General features: G+C 41.8%; 1 protein-coding gene across 2 annotated transcripts in view; it reads right to left on the bottom strand.

Annotated features, from left to right (window-relative positions):
• ENOX2 (ecto-NOX disulfide-thiol exchanger 2) overlaps window positions 1-22,139 on the bottom strand; it is a 56,917-nt gene that overhangs the window by 20,860 nt on the left and 13,918 nt on the right. For both annotated transcript variants that reach the window (XM_068956603.1, XM_068956604.1), the window contains exons 3-8: window positions 20,583-20,714; window positions 16,379-16,534; window positions 7,538-7,744; window positions 5,587-5,820; window positions 4,561-4,773; window positions 2,862-2,968 (exon numbers count right to left, since the gene is read on the bottom strand). In XM_068956603.1, coding sequence (XP_068812704.1) covers window positions 2,862-2,968; window positions 4,561-4,773; window positions 5,587-5,820; window positions 7,538-7,744; window positions 16,379-16,534; window positions 20,583-20,714 — 1,049 coding nt within the window. The remainder of the gene's footprint in view (window positions 1-2,861; window positions 2,969-4,560; window positions 4,774-5,586; window positions 5,821-7,537; window positions 7,745-16,378; window positions 16,535-20,582; window positions 20,715-22,139) is intronic.

The following is a 22,139-nucleotide window of genomic DNA, read 5'->3' on the forward strand; positions in this document are numbered from 1 at the left end:
AAGCATTTTGCACTAACACCTAAGAGCACTAGATTAATTATTGTTTCACCAAAAGCAACCTTGTAAGACTGTTCCTATATGAAAGTACCCTATGATATGCTTCCTCCATGTACATGTCCTAGCTCAAATAACCTTATGCCTTTCACAGAAACTAACACTCTTTAGAAAACAATAGGTTTCTTTTTTGACACCCGTTATTACAGTCTTAATTAAAAAAGAAAAAACAAAAAAAGCGCTTAAGACGGCTAAGGCTAACAAGCCACAGTAACTTTCTCAAAGGCTGTTTAAGCAAAGTTGTTTTATTTCATACTGAAACAAGACCAGGAGCATTTGCACAGTTCAGAGACATGGTGCCGAATAACACTGGAGAAAAGGGTGATAACTTAAAAAAACAGCTTTAGCACTGTCACAAGTGAACCTCCAACCACGAGCTTGGTGAGCAGTTGCTACCTAGCGTAACAATAAACTCATTTAATATTGTAAGTTTAACATAGGTGTTTTCAGCAGAACTAACTGAATATTTTCAAATATTACATGCCATTTCTTCTCCCCTGTTGCTGAGTATTATCAGTAAAGAAGAAATGAGGATGCAAATCATGCCCTCCAGATGCATCACAACACAACACTTGGCACTCAGGTGCCCCAGCCTGAGAGGACTTCAGTGCAATCAAACCTTTAGAGGCTCTAACAGAAATCAGCATCCAAGTTCTGGGATGCAATGCTCAATGAGAGCCAAAGGATCTGAAAGGTGCTGAAGTGCTCTGCAGAGCAGCTTCATGGCCGATGGACTGGCACACTCAGGGGATTTGGGCAGAATTTGAGCGTTCTCAAGCTTAGGTCTCTACCATGACAAGCCTTTGAAACAGACACCAGAATATCACAGAAAAGGCATTTGAGAAGCAGTAGCTGAACGGGATTTCAGCATCACACCGGAGGATTGAGTGAGCAAGCTATTGTGGTAAGAGAGCTAACCTTGCTCTTCACTCGCTATTCTACTGTTTATATATTTGAGTTCTTTTCACTAGGAATTAAACACTTCAAAAGACAGTTCTCTTTTGTCACTTGGGGGCAGGGGTCACAAACTGTTTCCAAACTTGCAGTTCTACCTGATCTACACAGACATATGCACACACACTCCTGTAGGATGGTCACATGCAAGAAATCCTGAGCATGATCTAAACAGGAAGTCACAAAAACAAGCACTTGTCTTCTAGAGAATTACTGGGCAACATTAGGCAACAACTTCTTCGCTCTGCGCCTTCACTTTCCCCACAGCACTGTCATTTCCCTATCTCAAGGGGACAAACTCATTAGCGATGGCATAGGGCTTCGAAAAGTCAGGCAATGAGGTCCAACAGACAGCAACCTTTGCCTTCTAAGTAAGGAAACCAAGATAAAGAACAAACAAAGGTCCAAAGCTATCACACAGACTAGGATCTCTCACCCAAACCTGACTAACTGGCATTGTGTCCAGATAAGACCCTTTTACCTGTTTACCCATCTGTCACAAGAACACTTGAGACAACAGGGCCCAACTCCTTTCAAATCCCTCAGCCAAGACTGCAATTTCATACTTCCAAATTGGTACTCCCAGCATGGGTTTGCTGAATGCTGGCAACCCACTGGGCTGGAAATCTGGTTAAGGGTATGCTGAGATGGGAAAGAATCTGCTTTGCTTTATTTTTGACACATAAAAAACAACATCATCTCCACACTGCCAGCACTTCCCCAGTGAACAAAGAATGAATATCTCCAAACACAAAAATATCTCCTTGCATTAGTATACTTTCATAGCAGTTCTTTTTTACACTTCAGATACCAGTCCTGCTACCTAAAAAGAAGTCTTCATTGTCAGAGAGAAAAATCAATTCAAGACCCGCCCTAATTTAGTGAGCAGGAAAAATACAGTCTCCTGCCTTTTCCTTCATAGCTATTCATACCCCTGGGTGACAATTCCTTTGTTATCACTATGGGCACTAACCTTCCTAGGGATTAAACACATTAGTGACACTCCACAGGAGAGACCAAGAACTCTGACCAGGGGGACCCACAGGGCTCTTCTGCTACTCACGCTAGCCCTCCACATTCCCAGAAGCACAGAAATCTCCTTCAGTCTTCCTCAGACCAGCCAAAAGACATCCAGGTGGGCCTGCTGCCAGATGCGGCCAATGCGATATCCCTACTGCAGAAGGGACGGAAGACAGCATGGATTTCATCCCGGACTCTAGGAACAATCTCTGGCATACCATCACTTCCCCAGAAAATAGGCTTTCTCTACCTTAGGTTTTTTTCCCCTCTGATATTGTGCCTGAATCAAATAGGATTCAATAATATCAAGTCAGGAACCAACTGAGAACTATTCAAACTGCTGTTCCTGCAAGACATTCCTCCCTCCATCATCCCCATTCTTGCCTCCATCTTTAAATTCTGTATTTCATTTGAAACGTCACTGCATTAGGTAAGTACGCAAATATGAGGACATCTTCCCTCAAGCTTTCTGGACTACCCAGTTGCAATTGTTTCCATCTCTCAAGTCTGTCAATAGAAGTGTGACAAAACGGATTTCTCAGTGATGCTGTTTTATTTTTGCTCTTCACATCTCTCTAGAAATCCCTCTCACATAGATCTATAATTCTTATCTTATACAACCTGAAACAGCATACAAAACTATCTTTACTAGTCACACAAATACTAAGAGCAAATTTATTACCTGGAGCACAAGAGATGACTGAATAATTCAGCAGTGTAAGATGGGAATTAAGACGTTATTATCCACGTGAGCATTGTGCAAAGTTAAAAATCAACATCCTGATATGAAAGAGACTGTGCTGGAGGATCTAACACAATAAAAAATTACCAACCTCTGCTTGTTTGCACCACACGCTGATGTTCTTACGCTGAGCTTTCGTGAAATGGTCCCAAGCCTTTTGTTTGGAGGCAGAATGGTACACGGCCACTATCTGCTCGACTGTAGTATCAAATCAGCAGTCAAATCAGGCCAGAATATCATCCAGAGAGGGCGAACAAGAGGAGTAAAGGAGTAAAAGAGTGGAATCAGGCAGGTGGTTTGGCTAACCTTTTGTTATAACACTGTACTGTGCTGAAGCCATGCTCAGGAAAGGGACTCTGCCTGGAAAGAAAAGCGTGGACTCCACCAGGCCAGTGCCAAATGCTCACAGAGTAATGACCAACTAGAAAAATTGCATCTGCTCTCAAATGGGGAAGAAAAAAAAAAAGGCACATGTTGCAGTGAAAAAGTTCAAGGGCTCTGTGCAACACCGCCAAGGAGTGTTAACAGTGAACATTTGCTTGTTAATTTGCAATGATTACGTAAAACTGCGGAAGTTGGCACTTAGGATATTCTTCTGCCTAGTGGTTCCAGTCCTAAAGAACACACAGCTTGAAAATTACAGCATCCCATCAACGCATTCTCAAGAAAAGGGCTTCTGGCATCAGCTTATCAAAGCTTCTTTTTTCTTTGGTGTATTTCTTCTAAAAAAAAAATTTTTTTTTTTTTTGAAGATTTGCAGAGATTTTTAAAAATATAAAATGCCTCTCATGGAATTAGAATTCACCCAGCAGCAGAAAGCACACCCAGCTGTTTTTTTCCGCATTTGGGATGTCGTAGTCGGCATAACAGTTATGAAATAAAATTGGCTCTCTGCTGTTTAGACTAATAAAACTACAAGTGGCTGAGATACCAGTGGGTGTTTTACAAAGATGAGTTACATGCCGTCCATTACTACTTACTCCGCGGTGCTTACTGTATCTCCTTCTGGATCATGTGCCCCTATATTTTATCATGAACACAAAGAATCAAAACCAAGTATCAAATGAGTAACAGCCCAAATAATTGAGCATAAAACCGAAGAGAAGAATGTTCACACCCTAGCCAAGGTGCTTAAGGAGACTTGGTACAATTACGCAGAAAGTAATCTTAAAAAAAAAAAAAAAACAGAGTTACTAAAGACGGAACGTGTAAGAGGCAATGAACGGTTTGAGGAACTGTTATAAATCAGATACTGAAACTAATACAGTCCATGCCTCTTACTTCATGGTTAAATAAAGTACTCTGGGATTTGAAAGACCCAGCTTCAAAACATCACTCTGCATATGGTTTTCACTCTAACTTAAGGTGTAACTTAGGTTGCTCAGAACAGTGCATTGAGAACGTTCTACTGCATCCTACCTTTGGCGAATAAATCCTGTATACTTCGCTGAGGCATCAGATTACCAGGAACTTACCTTGACTGTGCACAGAGGTGCAGAGTGTTGAAAAGATGACAGAATTACTAATAGACTATAATTAAAAGAGAAAAAAATTAAAAATTCATTCTCTTCTTCCCCCAGATGTGGGCTCTTACTTCAATAAAAAAAATAGCACAAGAAACTTTTGCCAAGTTAATGACATATACTTATAAATTAGCCGTAGTGGCACAAAAGTGATTGCTATTTCTTTTCCTGGAACTCTTTTTGTATGGCCTCTCCATGTTCCAGAAAGTAAAGCGTCTTCCCCTACAACAACAGACAACCAATGTTCAGTGCAGAAATATTACTCACACTGAACTAGAATCCCTGAGAGAGCAAGTTTGAATTTCTCCTTAGCTTCTTCCATCTCCTTCTCATGAGTTGCTTTTTCATTCACTAGTCTGCGAATGTGGCTGTTGGCTGACTGAATCATAGAGTAGAAGTTGTTTGCAGTTCTTCTGTTCACTTCTCCACGCTCTATCCACGTAAGCAAGGTCTGTACTGCTTCTGAGAACTTTGTGTCATCTGCAGCAAGAAAGGACATCTTTAGACTGGGGAAGAACAAGGTCACCTGTGCAGCTTTCAGGTCCTTTCCCTAGCTCCATTGAATTGCTCTCTCAAAGGTCAACTTACTTAGGGTGGATTCCTGAAAACACAGTTACTATCTGAACACAAGACTACACAAGTCACACATCAGGTTGACCGAGCAAGCTCTGTTAATTGAAGCAGAGCAAAAGAGAGGAAAACCAACTACTAGAAACCTATTGAAGAGCCTCATTCACCTATTTAGATGTATTCTTTCATGAAAGAAAATATCCTATGAATCAGAATCAGGCCAAGGATGGGTTTTAGGCTTCAAAGAGCATCTTTGGATTTAAATTAGTTGTTTTAAAGTTAAAAAAAAAAAAAGAAGAAGAAAAAAGAAAAAAGATTGTTTGTAAGAAAATGCTGCATTCTAGATTGACCTTCTGTAAAAACAAACCCAAATATACAATTCGGATAAATAGCTGGCTGGGAGAGCTGTTCATAGCGTACAGCTGAGAACAGGGCACAGGAGAGACATCAGTGCAACAGTCTTGTTGATGAATGCAGCCCTGTTACAGGGTAATAGTATTTTTTCCTATATTTGCCATTTCCTTACTGTTAAACAGCAGCAGCTATTCTCTGAGTTAACTTTAACATATAGCGTGAAGCACCTAGGAAGTTACAAGACCTAGATGGCACCATCATCTCAGTTCAGTAAGAACTGAGAATACAAGTCTGAAGAATACACTGAAGAATACAGGTCTCTCTCAACACCTACTCAGAAGGGTGAGCACATCCCACAAAACTACTTACCTTTAAGTTTCTCAGCAATAATGCTGCATTCGTGGTCAGAGTAATGGACGACAGGAGGTGGTGAGGGAGGGCGGAATCTCTCCTCTTCCAGCCTTCGGCGATGGCGTTCCTCTCGTGCCAGCATCCGCTGTTTACATTCCCACTCATACAGATCATCACGAGCCTGAGCAAAATCCACATGCAGGCGCCCAGTATCCTTTTTGTCAGTGCTGGAGCCTAGCCTGATACGATAGCCTGGTGGTCACGACAACAATGTTCAAAAAGGAGAAGTAACTTATACAGGCCAGTGCCTTAGGCTCCAACTACACAACAGTGCCTGTCACCTCAACAAAACTAGGAAATCCCTGAACAAAAGAGCCTGCAAAAGGAAACATTATTAAGGAGTTTGCAGCCATTTGTCCCTCTTTTGCACATGCTATATAAGATTTTGCATAGGCTGTTCCTCCTCTAAACACGAGCGTGTACTGGGTCTCAAATAGAAACCACGTAACTGCATGTACCCCCTCTGGCTCTGGGACTAAGCCCATCTGCTTGCACAGGAAACACAGAGAACTGCCTTGGAGCCCTTCCACGCCTCTTCACACTCCAGAAGCTATGGATGGGAAAGGGGTGGGGGGGGCGAGAGAAACATGACAGAGCAAAGAAGGTGACAAATGGAGGTATACGGATAGGAGCAGTCTTTGGAACAGCTGCTGTTATCCAGAGCAGGGATTAGGCCAGCAAACGTGTGTCGATTGTGTGGCAGCTTTTCTCACCAGTGTGGTCTGCAAAGGTCCTTTCCTGGATGCATGTCAAATGTGATGGAAGGCTTTCCTCTGTGATTAATAGAAGTGCACTTGGGATGTATAGAAGAAAATCTGCACTACAGAGGGACTTCGTACAAAGAACAAACCCAGAAACAAAGCTCACGTGTAGAGAACACTGATGACTGTACACGTAATCAGGACTTTGAGCAGAAGGAACTATAAGCAAAGAATTCCTGAAGCTAAAAGAGGCTGCACTGGCTTTCATATAATAGGAGTAACAAGAGACACAACTCTTAGTAAGTGGGCATTGCAAGTCTAACCCAATTCAACAGTAAAGACTTGATCCTTCCAATCAATTCCTTCAAAACAAACAGAATGCGGAAAAAGTTTCCATTCTTTTAAATAACAAAGAGCATTTCCCTCACTTATCCTCATAATCTCATCTCTCTGGAAAGAGTATGGGTTTGGAGATAGTACATTGGTTTGTTAATGTACTGAAAGAATGAATTCAGAGGGGATTCTAGTACGGAAGAAAACATAACTAAATTTTTCTGGAATGGTAAAGAGTAGAATAGAGAATTTAGGCTGTTCAGCGTAAATGTAACAGCACAACAGATGCAGGCTTAGCAAGAAATGCTCAATCTGCCAACTACTCAGTTTGTGAGCAACAGGCATGAGGTCTCCATTATTCATGGAGCAAACCTCTTAAAGCCCCACAGACATGGGACAGAGCATCCCTACAAGTCCAGGTGTTTGTGCTCTGCTTGCCAGCAGGGAAAAGATACTGATGAAAGGCAAGCACATCAGCCAGTGAACAACCGCTTGAGTACAACTGTAAACATTTAAAAGGTCTTTAAAGTATCCTGTAAGGAATCTGCTGGAAAATAAAAACATGGGATGTTTATCCAGGGAAGAGAGGAAAGGATGCCGACTGCACCTCATCCCAGTATTTTGCAAAGGTTCACAATACCCAAGCTAACATAGCATTGATACCTTTTCTAACGAGAGCTGTTTTCAGATATTTAAACAGAGATTTAATTTAATTTTAATTTAATTTAAACAGAACAGCTGAAAAAGAGGCAACTCTGATGCAACATGAGACAGATCTTCCAGTTGCAACAAAGCTTATCATTGTAACTATAAAGAAATCACTACATCTCTACCCCATAATTTTAAGCTGTCACCAGAGGCAGAGATACACCTACCAGAGAGATAAAGCGCCTTGTCCACCATGAACTCCTCAGCAAAGCGGATGTGACAGAAATTCTTTTTACTCTTCCGAATAGCTATAACTTCTCCACACTGTTCAAAAACCTCCATAATGATCTGTTCAGTTCCATTTTCTGGTAGTCCTCCAACAAACACTGTCTTACATCCAGGGGGCCTCTCTCTTGTCGCTGGAGGGGGAAGATCTAAAAACAGCGAGAGAGAAAACAGGTCAGGTTATAGAGTCTGCCAGCATACACTCCATTCATCTGTCCATCTCCCCCAAGAGATGCCTACACCTTCCCTTCTTCCTTCAAATGCACACTCAGCTACAGCGTGTTTCACTTTATCAAATAGTAGATCTGTAGCATCGCTTGGGTGCCATATACACAAGTAGTACATTTACCAGCCTGTTTCCATATAGAAGATCTCAGGAGCCTGAAGCCTCCCAGACGTTCTCTCTAGTGCAAGTAAGAGTAGTTACTATTGCAGGATTTGAGCAGTAACTAAGACCTCAAAAGCCTATCAAAGAAGATGCTATACAAATACAGCTTAAAGGACTATTCCTAAAAAAGGATAAGTAGAAAACGTATTCAGAGGCATAAAGGGCATAAAGCCATATAGCGGTCTGTAAAGGGTACAAAAGCATTAACATAAGGAAAAGCTGCTAACCAAATACTCGATGTTAACCAAAAGAGATCGTGGAAAGAAGGGTAAAAAGGAAACGGACATAGCCAAGAGGAGGTAGAAGGAATCAATTTTCTACCTGTATGGCTAAGGCTAAAATCAACCACAGAACATAAAAAAGTCTGCCTAGAAACAGGATGCTAAGTACGTTCACTTACCCTATCTGTAACATCGCAGCACACAAAAGATAGGTTGTGACTTGGAGAAGTGTTTCTCCAGCATTGAACTTATTTCTATGCTCAGGTTCCCAGCTGGCAAGCAGAGCGAGACCCTCGCAAGCCAACATATGAAGGCTGAGAAAAGTACAACCTTGATGCCTAGTGTTTCTTAATATCTGAAAAATCTTAAATGAATTTCAGTGCTAAGATCCATTTCCTCCAGTTAACTTCACAGAATCATACTAGTTCATTTAATAAATACATAATTACGTGTATTATGTTTATTTAATCCTGTGGCATTTTAAAAGCAGTTCTTCAAAATATTCTATTTTCTTTTGGAAAAAGGTTCCTTTTGGCTCCCAGATCAAGTCTGCCTGCTCATTTGCTACAGCCTTAAGAAAAAAAAAAAATTTCCTAATCTCTTCCCTGTAAGCCTCATTTCTTCTGCAGCAACAGTCCCTTTTAACCTACTACTCTTATTTCAAAAGACCAGAAACTGCAAGACAGCACCCGGACAGGGGACCAGCTAGCCCAATACCCAGAGAGAGCCTGCAGCAAAGGCCTCCAAGGCCTCTGCTGCGGGGATAATGAACCCCACAGCAAGTGGAGATACCATAGCTAGACTAAAACTAATCCACAACTGTCAGGGTTCCCCAAACCTGAAATCTGACCTTTATTTCTGCTCCACTGCTCTTTCATAACCTTAACAAATATTCCCTCTGCCTACTTTTCTATCAATATACCTTCTCAATTTTCCTTGGAAACTTCAGAATTATTAGCCTTCATCACATCACATGACAGCAAGTTTCACAGTCCAATATTTGTATGGAAGATGGCTTTACCTAGGTTGCATTTCAGATCAAAGTTATATCATTGACTCATTTTAAGTATGTGAAACACAAAACAAGTAACTTAAAGGGTGTTAAATCCATATTCTTTGCATCGTGAAAAAAAAAATTTCTAATTCTTTAGCAGAACTATGAGAAGAGGACATTCTTTTAAGTTTTTCTGCTAGAGTAGCTCAAGGGAAAACAAATTTGCCCAGAAGCACAGAACACTTTTTCCAATAAACTTTATTTTAATCAACTCATATGTTTCCCAGAAATTAAAATATCAAACTGTTCATTCGAACTATTCATTCACAAGGCCAGACTGAAGAAGGGATTAAAGCAGCAGGAGAACTAGAGGAGGACAAGAGTCACAGAGAGAACAGGACTGATCATGCCCCATGTTGCTGGTGGAGCAATGGAAACGTGAAGGCCTAGATGAAGTCAGTCTGTTAAAAGAAGGTTCACTGAAACATAAAGGACAAAGGTTGCATGGGGAGGACTTGCGATATAGGCAGCACTGTGGTCAGAGGAGTACACCCACAATGAGAGTGGGAAGAGAGAGTCAAGTTGGCTTTCCTTGTGAAGGGAAAGAGAAAAGTGAGAGGTTAAGAATAACCCAGGAAAGCATAAACATGGATTTGAGGGCAACAAGAGATAGAGTAGGTTAGGGTCTGGGGATAAAAGCGATGACACTAGAGAAGAAAAGAAAATCCTCCAGCTATGACACAGAAAGGAGATAGAGGAGCTGTAGGAACAGAAGGGAAAGGTCTTCAAGCAGATAAACTGTCACTAGCACACAAAAAAGAAAAAGGCAGGGGACTGACAGGAGATACTGAATGACTGGGTGATGATAGAGAGGCAGAGCCCAGCAGCAAAGAGATCTGAGAACAAGGAAGGCAAAGTGAAGATAACATTTAGCAAACAGCCACTTTGGTATGTTGGACCAGAGCTGCAGATAAGACGTAAGCTGAAGGGAGGTCACAGGGGAAAGTCAGTTGGTAAAATGGAGGTAGAAAGAGAAAGGAATCAGAGGCCAGGAGGGGAGGAGTGGAGAGAACTGAAGAGGTTGGAGGAGCAGGCAGAGAACGGGAAGTAAAATCTCCTCTCCCCAAACCTGGATTCCTCCTGACATGTGACAGTTGTATTAGAGGAAGTGATCTAGACCATCAGGAAATCCTAGGAACCCCAACAGATGAGAAGGGGGAGGGGGGGGGCAGGGAACATCAAAAGTAAAAATCCAGGAGAGGGAGAGCAAGAGGAGACAGGGATTTCGCTACAGGAAAGGACGTGGGAGTTCAGTTAACCTCACATACCTTAGGCTGAGAAACTACTACGTGTGAGGCTAGAAGGAACACGTATCTTGAAAGCAATGTCCGAGTGTTTTTTTGACAGTTATTTGTTTGCCCAGCATCAGGAGATGCACTGTTTTGTCACACATTCAATAGGCCACCAACTTAAGGACTAACAGTACATCTTCCTTCTAACGTAGCATTAGAAATTCTTGAACAGGCTTGTCAGCAAGTATTTGATTAAAAAAAAAAAAGTTTGCAGGACCAGTTAATGGTACTGAGAGTTTTTTTTTCTGAGAGTGGTTTCCCGAGAGATGTATTGGCAGATTGGGAATTGCAAGAATTTTATTTAAATGCTAAGCAGGGGGACACCACAATTTCTCAATCGCAGGAAGCCATGAGACTCAAGTGCCATCTACTGGTACCTTGTTTATGAACTCTTTACAGATACGCAGCTACAAAAATCTCCTGCAACTTCTCTGCATAATAAAAGTGTCATGTTTCCAGTGAACAACACTGTCTCTGAAAAAAAATTAGGCAAGTAGCCATTTTTCTATAAGTCATGTCAAGTCTCCCATGTCCTGACGCAGGCCCACAAATTTCTGTAAGGCTATGACACTACAATGAGCTACATGAGTTCCAAGTGACAATTCTGAAACCAGTTCTGGTAAGACGCATACTTGAGACTGCATTTTATGGTTCCACTTTCCCTAGTCTGTAACTTCTGTCAATTTTGTTATTGAGATCTCATCTTAACACTTTGAGTACACTGCTTTGCATTCTTTGCTTGCCTGGCAGTAAGCACAGCTCACAGGAATCTGACATACTTTTGCTTCTCTGAAGATAGGAAGTCAAGTAAAGCTCCCACTTGCAGGCAAAGCACTACCTATCTAGAACACAGTGATCCCAGGATCACCAAGGCTTGGTGAGTGCATGCTGCCAAGCTGCTTGCATTAACCTGAGAGCCAATACAAAGCTCAGGCATAAGCTGGTACCCAGCACAGAACAGAAATAGAGACCATGATTCTGCGTAACTCCTGTTGATAACAGTAAGGACGAACCAAGCAGAAGATGCTCCATTGCATCTTGCTGGGAGGTAAAAAGGCTTTTACAAGCTGCTAATTCTTTTCCCAAGTCCCCTTGCAAGTAAATAACCTTGTAGTGGGAAGGGTGATGCAGAAATCCAGTCTAAGGACAAGCACAGTGGAACAGATGCCTTAGTGTTCATAGGCATTGAACATCTTTCCTGTCTATTTTATTCATATAGAAAACCCCAGAGACTCACACTCTCCCTCTGTACCAGCGCCTCCCTGTACTCAAATCAGAGTCAGTCTAGAGGAGTGATAAATGAAGCAATAGGGGCCCACATCACACTCTGATATCACTGCACTAGAGCTACAACCTCTAGCCCCACTAAGTTGGCTATGAGTAAGGGGAACGCGAGACCAGCCTCTACAGCTTGACGACGTCAGCTTTGCTGATGGTATGTGCAGGCTCCTGCAAGCATAAGATGCATTCTTAAAATCTTAATTTAGTGAAGAACCAAGCCCTTGCTCACCCTTCAACATCCTTCCACTGCTACTAGCCTCCTCAAAGAAGCAATAGAGCACTATACTGGGACAGCCCAAAGCTCTGCTCCAGGGATAACATTAGTCACGTTGCCTCACAGGTTCCTTAGTTTTCCAAGTTGAGGACAATTACTTACTGTACTGCAGACAGTCATTTTACCAAGGAGCAAGCAATGCCCCAGCTAGCCCGGGGATCACAGCAAATAAACTATTTCCATGGAGTTCATACATTGAGGGGGCAGAGTTGATCATTAGTACGATTAATTCCGCTATGGGGTTAAAGTTAAGGTCCAATGGGCCCTTCTGTGCCCTTCCCAAGTACAGCCTTATGCTTCTAGCCTCTCAGAGGCACAGCAAAGTGCTGTGTATTTACATGCAAAGTATCATGAAGCTGCCTCAAGTATAACAGGATACTGAAGGTCCCCCCCTAAATTTGTCCAAATATAAAGAGCCAGGGAAGGATGCTCAGCCTTGGCAGAGTTGCTTAGATGTGATGTGGATCCAATACCCAATATGTGACAAGCCATATATTATCCACTCTGAGAGCAACTCACACAATTCATATTTATAATCATACATACAAGGGATAGGAATAGGCTCCTTCTAAAGTATGATTTAATCTTGAAGACAGATGTCTAGAATAGGTCAGATGAATCATAAGCAAACGCTGACACAAGCTAGTCACTCAGTGATCCCCTTACAGTCATGGGAGGGGCAGGCAACAGAGACTGGAGTGATTCATCTTCCTCAAAAGCAGACATAAACATTTGCTTAGATGAATTGCCCCCAAACTCCACTGACCACTCTTCAGAGATGCTAAAGGGATGGCAGGCCTCAGACAGAGACACTCATGGTGAGGACGCACCTAGAAGAGAGATAAAAATAAGTCCACCTGGACCATCTCAGGTTCCTTCTGAGTGGCCATTCCTGGTAGTATAATTTGTCAGGATTACACTGACTAATACAATGACAAAGTTGGTATGTGCCAAACCATCTCTGCCTTGCAAGCATGTCACTTGCAGAAAACTCAGGCAGTAAATGTCAACACAGGATGCTTAAAGAGTCAAAAGGATGAAGAATGAGTAATGAGCTGAGAAACTGAACGGACATCAAGGGATAAAACTTATTGTCCAGAGGGCCTGCACAGTTAAAATACTTAATAGCAGAGCTGCTCCCTTCATGATGACCACTCCAATACTGCAGCAGCAACAACAGAAAAGAGGTAGGCCAAAAAAATTAAATCAAGAATGCCACATTCCCAGCAGGGATCTAATGTTTTCCCAATTCCCACCCCAGAATAGGGGCCACAGGAAGAAGTCCTGTATGAAAGTGTACTGGCTGCTTCCAGGGGAGCAGCACTGATAGGATGATGGATATAGTATTACCACTACACAGTGTGCCAGCACGCTGCCCTCCACTCCTCCAAGAAATGGTGAAAGCTGACAGTGCGTGTTCAATGAAGTCCAAGAATGATTTCAAACAATCTAGACGGAATCCACAAAGAGGCTAAGCGCTGATGGCCAAATTTCACTATAATAAATCTCAGAGAACAAAAGAGAATTCTGTTCCTCAAAGTTGTTCTGATGAGGAAGGTGGCCAGCGGAGGCCAGATGTAAAGCACAATAGAGATTTAAGATCTCTCACTCACTGGCCACCAGAAGTCAGGTTTCTGCAGAACATCAGCTGGAGCTCACTATCCCAAGCTCACATTGTGTTAGACCAGCACGGAATATGGTTAATAGCCTGCCCTTGAGTTTTGTCCTGTAGCACGCAGATAACACCAAATATCTTTGCTCAAAGATGCTTTGCTTTCTGAATCAGCCACTACTCAGCCCCGGAAAGCAAAACTGGCTAGCGCATTAGGATTTACACTTCCTTTTTCCTGATACTTGGGGGTGGAGGGAAAATTTCTGTTAATTCCCTGAGACAGAGCCACTGAGGTTAAGTCAACTGTTCTCTAGAACCTCAAAACGGGGAGACAGATGTCATAAGCAGGTCTCCACACTGCCACACGCGCACCAGAACTTGACAGAAGAATAAAAATGATGCCATTGCAACACTCCCCTAGAGGCATATGGGACTGCCCCACTCATTTCTGCAGTTGCCACTGTGTGCCAAAGGTATTAACAGACTGGGATGAGATACAGGCTGAAGCCTTCCAGTCCCACTTGCTTTCCTACGCGTTATTTAACATTAATTTTCTTTTCTTTCCCTTCAGAGGAGCAATAGTGACGAGAGGCTCCTAAGCGGGGTCCAGTTGGAGAGTTTACCACCAGTGGTTCCAATTGGAATAGGGCAATGAGTCAGAAAGCAAAGTAATGCACTGTAGAACAAGCAACCTACAGACAAGAAGTGATAATTTCTGGAAAGTAACTGGCCAAATTTAAAATGGTTTTCGCAGGAATGGCAAAAAGGCAGGTTTGACCTAGAGAGATTGACCTGTAAGTTCAGCACTGTGTCTACCCCAACAGACTTAAGAGATGAGAAATTCAGAAAATTCCAGCCTGTGTTAGAGGAGAACAGTGAGGAAACAACTGTACTTGCTTCAACTAGGAATTTAGATAAGAGCAGTTAAAACTGCTGAAGTGAGACATGGAACTCAGTTTTAAATAATAACACAATAGTTGTTGGAAGAATAAGGAAGCCCCAAACAGAGCGAGTTAAGTGTATGTGCAGGAAGGACAAGAATTAGTAAGACAGGTTTGTAGTTCAATCGTGAAACACAGCAATGAAAGAATATCACAGATAAAACCAGAATTGATTTGGATTATACACTGCTTCAGGGAAGGATTTGGACAAGATTAGAAATCTTTTAATATTCTAAAAGGATATCACACTAAGAAGAACTGTATTAACATGAGAGACTTCAAATTTCTCAGAAAAAGGCTGATGAACAAATTATCAGTAATGGTATTGCAAATGATAAGTTGATAAGTTTTCATTGGGTCGTTTTGAGTCAAGTAGTGCTACTTTAAATGGGGGGAAAGGGGAAATTTATGGATATTAACGACATTACAGAACAGACAGTGGTAAAACAATCTTGATGGAGCAACTATGAACCAAACCAGTTTAAATACAATGAAAAGCTCAAAAAAGTAAGGTTTTTTCCTATGGATTTTGTAACTAAAAAGTTTTCATTTCCGAGGAACAACTTTAAGAAATTAAAGGAACTGATGTGAAAAAGTTCTAGAGACTTGAATGCGATGGAAGCTTGGGGCGGGGGGAGAAAGAACTGGAACCTGTATCTCAAAGTAGAAAGAAAAAAGCCTCTCCCTTCAAGCCCAATTGGCTGAATAACTGCTCTAAAAGACTTTAAAAGCACACAGAGCCTTCAAGAAACAGGAAAAGGATTGATTAGCATAGAAATACATGTCGGGGGCAGAAAGAGCAGGGATAAAGCAAGATCTGACAGAGAGTGAGAGCACACACACACCGATTTAGAATCTTTTTAATGGAAGTTAATACAAGTGATTTTTCGGGCTGATATTTCTTAATACAAGTCCAAAAAACAAAGCATTGGGACAGACTGGATACTAAGCATATAATCTATGCATGCCTCTGTCTAACAGTAACGGCCAAGTCCAAAGGACACATCAGCGATGACTTCCTACTTACCTCTATCACATCTGCATTTTGTTGTTCATTTCATCTCCTTCATCTTTCTCTGCACAAGCCCAGTCAACTGACAGCTACTATGCCTTTCCTTCGGACTTTGTAACAAAGGCCAAGTAAAAGGGTCAATCAGCTAGTTTAAAGGTAATTCTTCTTTCTTGCTATAGCCAGATGACGAGTCCTGAATATGTTACCTTAAAGTTTTCTGTCTTATTTCCAGTTGCCTCTGCTCTCCTTCCATCACTTTCAGTAACGCCCAGAGCGCTTTCATCTCTCAGCATTGATCACACTGGCTGATCCTGTAACCCTTACTTTCAACAACTTGCTATCTTTGAAGCCTCAAATAACACAGGCAAGAACTGCCCCATGAAGACTGGAGTCCAAATATCTAGGGACAGGAATATTTTCTTTCCTAGTTCTTCTCTAACAATCGAAAAGGTTATTTATGGAAACGAGAAACTCAGCGACAAGAACAGTTTTTCCCCTATTACTCTAGCATCTAGTCCATGGCAACTCACCTCCGAGTTGCTAGGCCCAAGAAATGTAATGGCTCTTCTCTCACATACACATTTTTATATTTATTTATTTAATATTTATATACTCACACATACAGAGGGAGGAAGGGAGGGAGGAAAAGATTCTTTATCATCTTTGAACACAAAGAAGAAATAGAACAAAGCATAAGCAGGCTCTTACGTGGATTAGGTGGAAAGAGAGTGCAGCTTTTGCAGTGAATGATCTCCTTCACAGCAGGCATGTCTGGAGGGATGGGAGGTGGGACTATCCCCAGGCCTGGCATCATGGGATTGATTGGAGGGATTCCAGTCATCATGCCAAGAGCAGGATCAAAATCTAAGTGAGAAAAGCAAAGAGAATAAGCGAGTCAGTTATCATCTTGGACTCATACAAACAGTTGTTCACTGAGACAGTACTCGTCCCACGTGCCAGGGAAAATTAGCTGAACAAACAGCTACAGTAAGGGAACATCATGATTCAACTCACCAGAACTTCAAATCTGTACCCCTGAAACAAGTTTATTTCTTCTTTTTAAACTATTTCACTGTTGATCGTCTCAACAAAATTGATGACTTCTGTTCAAACTACTTCCTTCCCCACTTCATAGATACTATCTCACATCTAGTGAGAAATTCTTTCCCAATAAATACTCTAACGTCCATTCAAAGGAAATCTGTGGCATATGGCAACAGCGTAAAACCAAGTTCAGTGCAGGATTAAAATAAGTAGCACAGCATAGCTTGTGACACAGGATTAAAGGCATTACCTTGCAAATGAGACAAGTATGAATTCTAGCTTCCCAGCTCACACAGCTAAGAACTTGCCAGAGGAATCCTAGGCGAGATGCACAGATGCATTTACGAAAAAACCTTATTGTTAAATATCACCTGGAGTGGCAATGTACATCCTACCGTGTTTAACTTGTTTAGGCTTTTAGTTAAGCCACATTCAGACTATATCTGAATAAGTAGCTTTTTATTCTGGTTTTACTCTTACTCTTATCTTCAAGATCAAATGAAACTAAGCAAAGTTGTCAAATGAGGAGTATTTTATTTGTTTATAAGTAATGAACCCATGGAAAGCAATACCTGCAGGCAACTGAAAGGGAAACAGCATGTCTAATGCATCATGAAAACTTAAACATGAGTTTGAGAATGTTGGTGGATAAGTTATAAGGACAACTGGTACCATCAGGGCCAGCTGGTACTATCAGGTTGAGATCTGAGGAAGAATTTCCTCCTGCAGACACAAGTCGTCATCTTCTCTACCATCACTTCCTGCTTTGCAGCAGAAGAAACCGTGAAGATCTAGGAAGTCCTAAAACATCACAGCACATTACCACAGAACGTGCAACCCAGAGCACTACAGAGCCTTAGAATCTGGCTACTTAATTTCATCTTTCTACATCTGAAATAACTTTGCAAGACACAGGGGAAAAAATACAAATAGGTGGAACTGAGTGAAAGGTGCAGAGACAGCATTTTCCTTCAATCCTAAGCGGGCATCATTTCATATGCTATTCATATCCCTAAGGCAGGAAAACAATTTTGTATTCTTTGCTTTGTAAACACTCCCAACAAAAAGCTACGGCTTTGGCTGAACAACAGCCTGGACGGAAGACAGCTTTCAGTGTTCAGATTGAATACCTGAGTTTGGTAGCCAAATTTTATTTTCCTTTGTATTTTGAAATATTTTACCTATGGTTACATTTCTGTAGAGTCTCTGCATATTTTTTTTGTTTGACTAATTTAGATTTGCTTGCACTCAGTGCAAGTCTTTCTGTTCATTTTATGCCACATATGAATAGGTACCAGAAAAACACAGATTTGAGAAGTCCTCTGCCATGAAGCGGTTTCAGAGGCAGCTGGGATGGGAATGCTAAGGCTTCAGCTACTGCAGAAACAAAGTTTGCTTAATGTCTACTCTAGACAATTTTTCTCCTAGCAGATCCTAGGCCTTTAACTGTCCAAAGTCAGCCGCTCCACTGCCTCTTCTCATTCCACAGGTGCATCCTCTGCGGTAGAAACAAAACACACTAGCTGACCCACACCAGCTGATCAAAGTTCACATGTTTATTATCAAACCCTTAGAATAGATCAATTCTTACACCAGATGAGACTCAAGATCCTTTTAGATTACCATGCTGGCTCTAGGCATAGTTAGGAACAGACATTTCAGAGGAAGCCACAAGAAATCTTCATGCAGCCAAGTGTGAAATTAACACCTTACCAAACACGTTAGTTTATATCTACTACTTATTCATGGATAGCTTACGCTGGTATACCTAGCCTACCATCTTTGGCAGGGTGGTCACTGCTCTTCCCAGCCCTACAGCCGGGGTGCCGTGGGTCAGGCTGGACTGTCACATGTCCAGGGCAGGCAAGCGTACCTGCCCTTCCACTTCCCCAGCTTCTGCAAACCTCTAAATTCAGTCTCTTGGCATTTTATAATTCTTCGTGCCAACGAGTGCAAATTGTCATCTCGCCCTTGTAATTTGTTATTGGTTCAAGGTTAGTTAACAGTACTGAACACGGATACTACCCACAGAAAATTCTCAGTGCAGCAATGAGAAGTGCAAGTTCTGCCAAATAACAGAGGAGCATTAGAAATCTGAGGGAGGAGAAAGCCAGGACAGTTCATCTGATTAAGGTAGACCTACAACCTTCTGAAAAGTGTGAATGGATACAATAATCAGAAACAAAAGAAGTAGCAAGATTATAATCAAAGGTACAAAATGTGTATACAAGGAGAAACAGAACCCATGGTCTTTGGATTTGTGTTTGCTGGACAAGCGAGCCCCACTGTTTATTGCTCAACCAGCACTATGCAAGCACTAGGCAACTTGCCAGCTTGCCTAGAGATCTGCTTTTTCTGTTAAGAAGCTGAGCCAATGGCTAGAGGTCAGCATTGGAGAGGATTAAGAAGCAAATTTGGAAGAGCCAAACGCCGTTTGTAACAATAAAACAAAAAAAGGAAGAAAAAAGTTCTCGGGAACTCCAAAGAGTTCAGAAACATCAGGCCAGCAAGTACTGTTTGGTGAAAGCTGTGATAGCCTTTTTTATATAAAGCTGGCAGTACCTGGGTAGAGTAAGAGACGCAGCACACTCCTCTTAGATGTTAAAGTCCTGACAAAGCATTCCACAACTACATATTTCACTTCATCAGTAGGAACAGAAACAGGCTAGTAAACTCTTAAGCACTTTTAGGTGTTCTTTATTGAATTGCTTGACAACTGATCCATATTCACCAAAAGCATTCTGCTGTTTTGCAGTCGGATCAGGAAAAGCCATTTTGCTCCCAAAACATTCTCAGTGTTTGTGTCGTTTGCAGAACATCTGATCTCAAAAGGATCAAAACCAACATTAGTCAGAATGCCGAAAGTCTTCTCTATTTTTATAGCTGGGAATGAGAGACTGGCTTCAAACCTGCATACTGTCCTAGGACAGAGCTGATCATTTCTATTGCTTTTACTCGACAGAAGCACGCGAGCAGGGGAAAGAGGCAAAACAACTTCTCTTACAGCAAAGGCAAACGTGAAACAAGGCCTCAGGGACAAAAAAGCACAGACTACAGAGAAAACATGTCAATTGAAGTGATGCTGTTAGTTAAATATCGTATCAGCTATACAGCAAAACCATCTGCTCTGTGACACAAGAACAGGAGAACAGGATTGTACAGTGCTGCCAACACAGACATTCCCTCCCCAGGTGAGTAGGCTGATCATTCAGGCAGGGGACAGCATCTTTTGAGCGCTTAACAGAGTAAAGAATTGAAACAGAAATTGTGTTTCAAGATTTTGACGCACAAGGCCACTGCATTGAGAAACCAGGCACAACACAGCTCTGTTACCATAGGAGCTCTTTAAAACACCCTGGATAGGCTGATGCATCTATGCACGTGTACTCTGGACTGCAAGACGGTTATTTCTGAAGTAGAATCCTCCATTAACTTCTACCATACCCGTTTTGTTGCCTTATTGCTTTTTATTTATCCTCCACATCCTTCAGTCTAAGCAGTTCCAAGACAGTTCAGCTTAAAAAACCAATGATATCAAGTAACGCGTTTATTTTGAGCTCTGCAGATGTCTCTCAGTGTGAGGCCCTGCTCCTGCTGACCCACAGCAGAGTATCTAGTGGGTACTCCACAAAAAACATGGTTTTAGATCAATAAATATGTATTCTTCTTTCTTCCAAAATCAGTTTTAAGCCACTGACCTCTAAATAAATCACTTGTAGACATCAATGCATTTTCAAACGCAATCGACAAATGCCTAAGGCATTAACAAAAAAAATGTAAAAATTTAATCTTATACAGCTGAAATGTGTCTTCAGGGAAGACCTGTTTGGAAGGAAAAGGTGCACACAGTCTGGACAAATTCACATACCAGGTAGAAGTGGCTGTCCCGTCATACCCATAGGAGCCATCCCAAGGTTGTTCATCGCAGTGGCCCAGGCAGTTGGGTCTGATATCGGCAAGCCCATTGGAACGGAGTCCAGGCTTAGATTTCTGCCACCATCTGCAGAGAGGAAAAAAGTGAGTAAGAGCTCAGAGCATATTCTTTTGCAGGGCATACGTTGCAAGGCTCTGCAGTATCAGCAACCAAAACAAGATTTGATCCTGACACATAGGAAAGGGCCAAGTAAAAAAAGCCGTGCTGTCCCTATTGAGCAGAGGATAGTTCATGGAAGGTCTATTTCATGCAAGGTCTATGAAGACATTGCCTTCCAAGCATATCTAAATGATGGTTCCTCCATTACAACGAACAGCTCTAAGAGGCCTTGACGGAACGCTGTGTGAAGGGAAGGGGTGTTTCTTTAGTTCCCTCCAAGAGATTTACCAACTTGGACAAAAATTCAGCAGATAGAAACTGTCATAATTGCACTGAATTCAACAGAGATGACCAACATGCTCTGGCAGAGAACGCTTCCATTATCATTTGGAGACATTTCTTCCATGCTAAAAGGGGAAATGAAGCAAAGCATAACTTCATGTTTCTGACAACACAGTATCCATGTTATGCAACGACAAACAGTTACCTGGCAATTCAGGTAGAACAATGAACATTATACCAATATGTGGCTTAATATAGGCACTCAAATCTCCAGTGATTTAGCTGGGTCCACCATACTTTTAGCTGGTACTTCTGTGTACCACCATCGAGGCATTCTTATTCTTTCTGTTTGCAAGCCTTTGGAATTAGATGTGGGTGCCCAAACACAAAAATCTAGTTTAGAAAAAGAGTAGAAAGCGCACACCACAAGGTTTAATTCGGCACAAGGGAAAAAAAGCTTAAACCTTGGCCACCTGCAGTCAGACAGCCCTCTCACATGCTATCGCTTCATTCCATGTAAGTGTCATCAGAACACCTGTTTAAACAAATTCCGTCTTCAACAAGAGGAAAAGAAAACCAACAGCCACCAATAACTCTACCAATAACTCTAACTCTTCCCAGCTATAACTTGAAACTCAGTAGAGCTGAGTCCCCCACCCTATACAACCTGAGACAATCCAGTGCACAAGAATCCTGAAGCTCTCTAGAGAACGTCTGCAGAAGGAAGTTTATTGAACATTCATATAACCCTGTGCTTTCCTGATTCAGTATTTCCATTTACTGCCCCACTCAAGCCCCCTTTCTACTCTTGGGCTCAGAGGAGGAATGAGATAAGTTCACCTTGCTCAAATGCTCCCTCTACCCTGGTGGCAAGTCTCTACCTGCACTGACCCACCTCCTGCTAACTACCCCATTCACATCTTAGTTGGGCCACCTCTAAAACAAAACAAAACAAACACACCACAAAAACAAAAGCCTTCCTCTTCTAAATCCCAGGCTCAGCTTAAAGTAAGCAATGCCAAGGTCAAAGCCCTAGCTCCATTTCTCCCTCCTTCCATCACCACCCTTTGCAGTACAAAAATCACTTGCTTCACTTTTTACACTAGCCAA

This window comes from Struthio camelus, chromosome 11, assembly GCF_040807025.1.
Source record: "Struthio camelus isolate bStrCam1 chromosome 11, bStrCam1.hap1, whole genome shotgun sequence".
Lineage (NCBI taxonomy): Eukaryota > Metazoa > Chordata > Aves > Struthioniformes > Struthionidae > Struthio > Struthio camelus.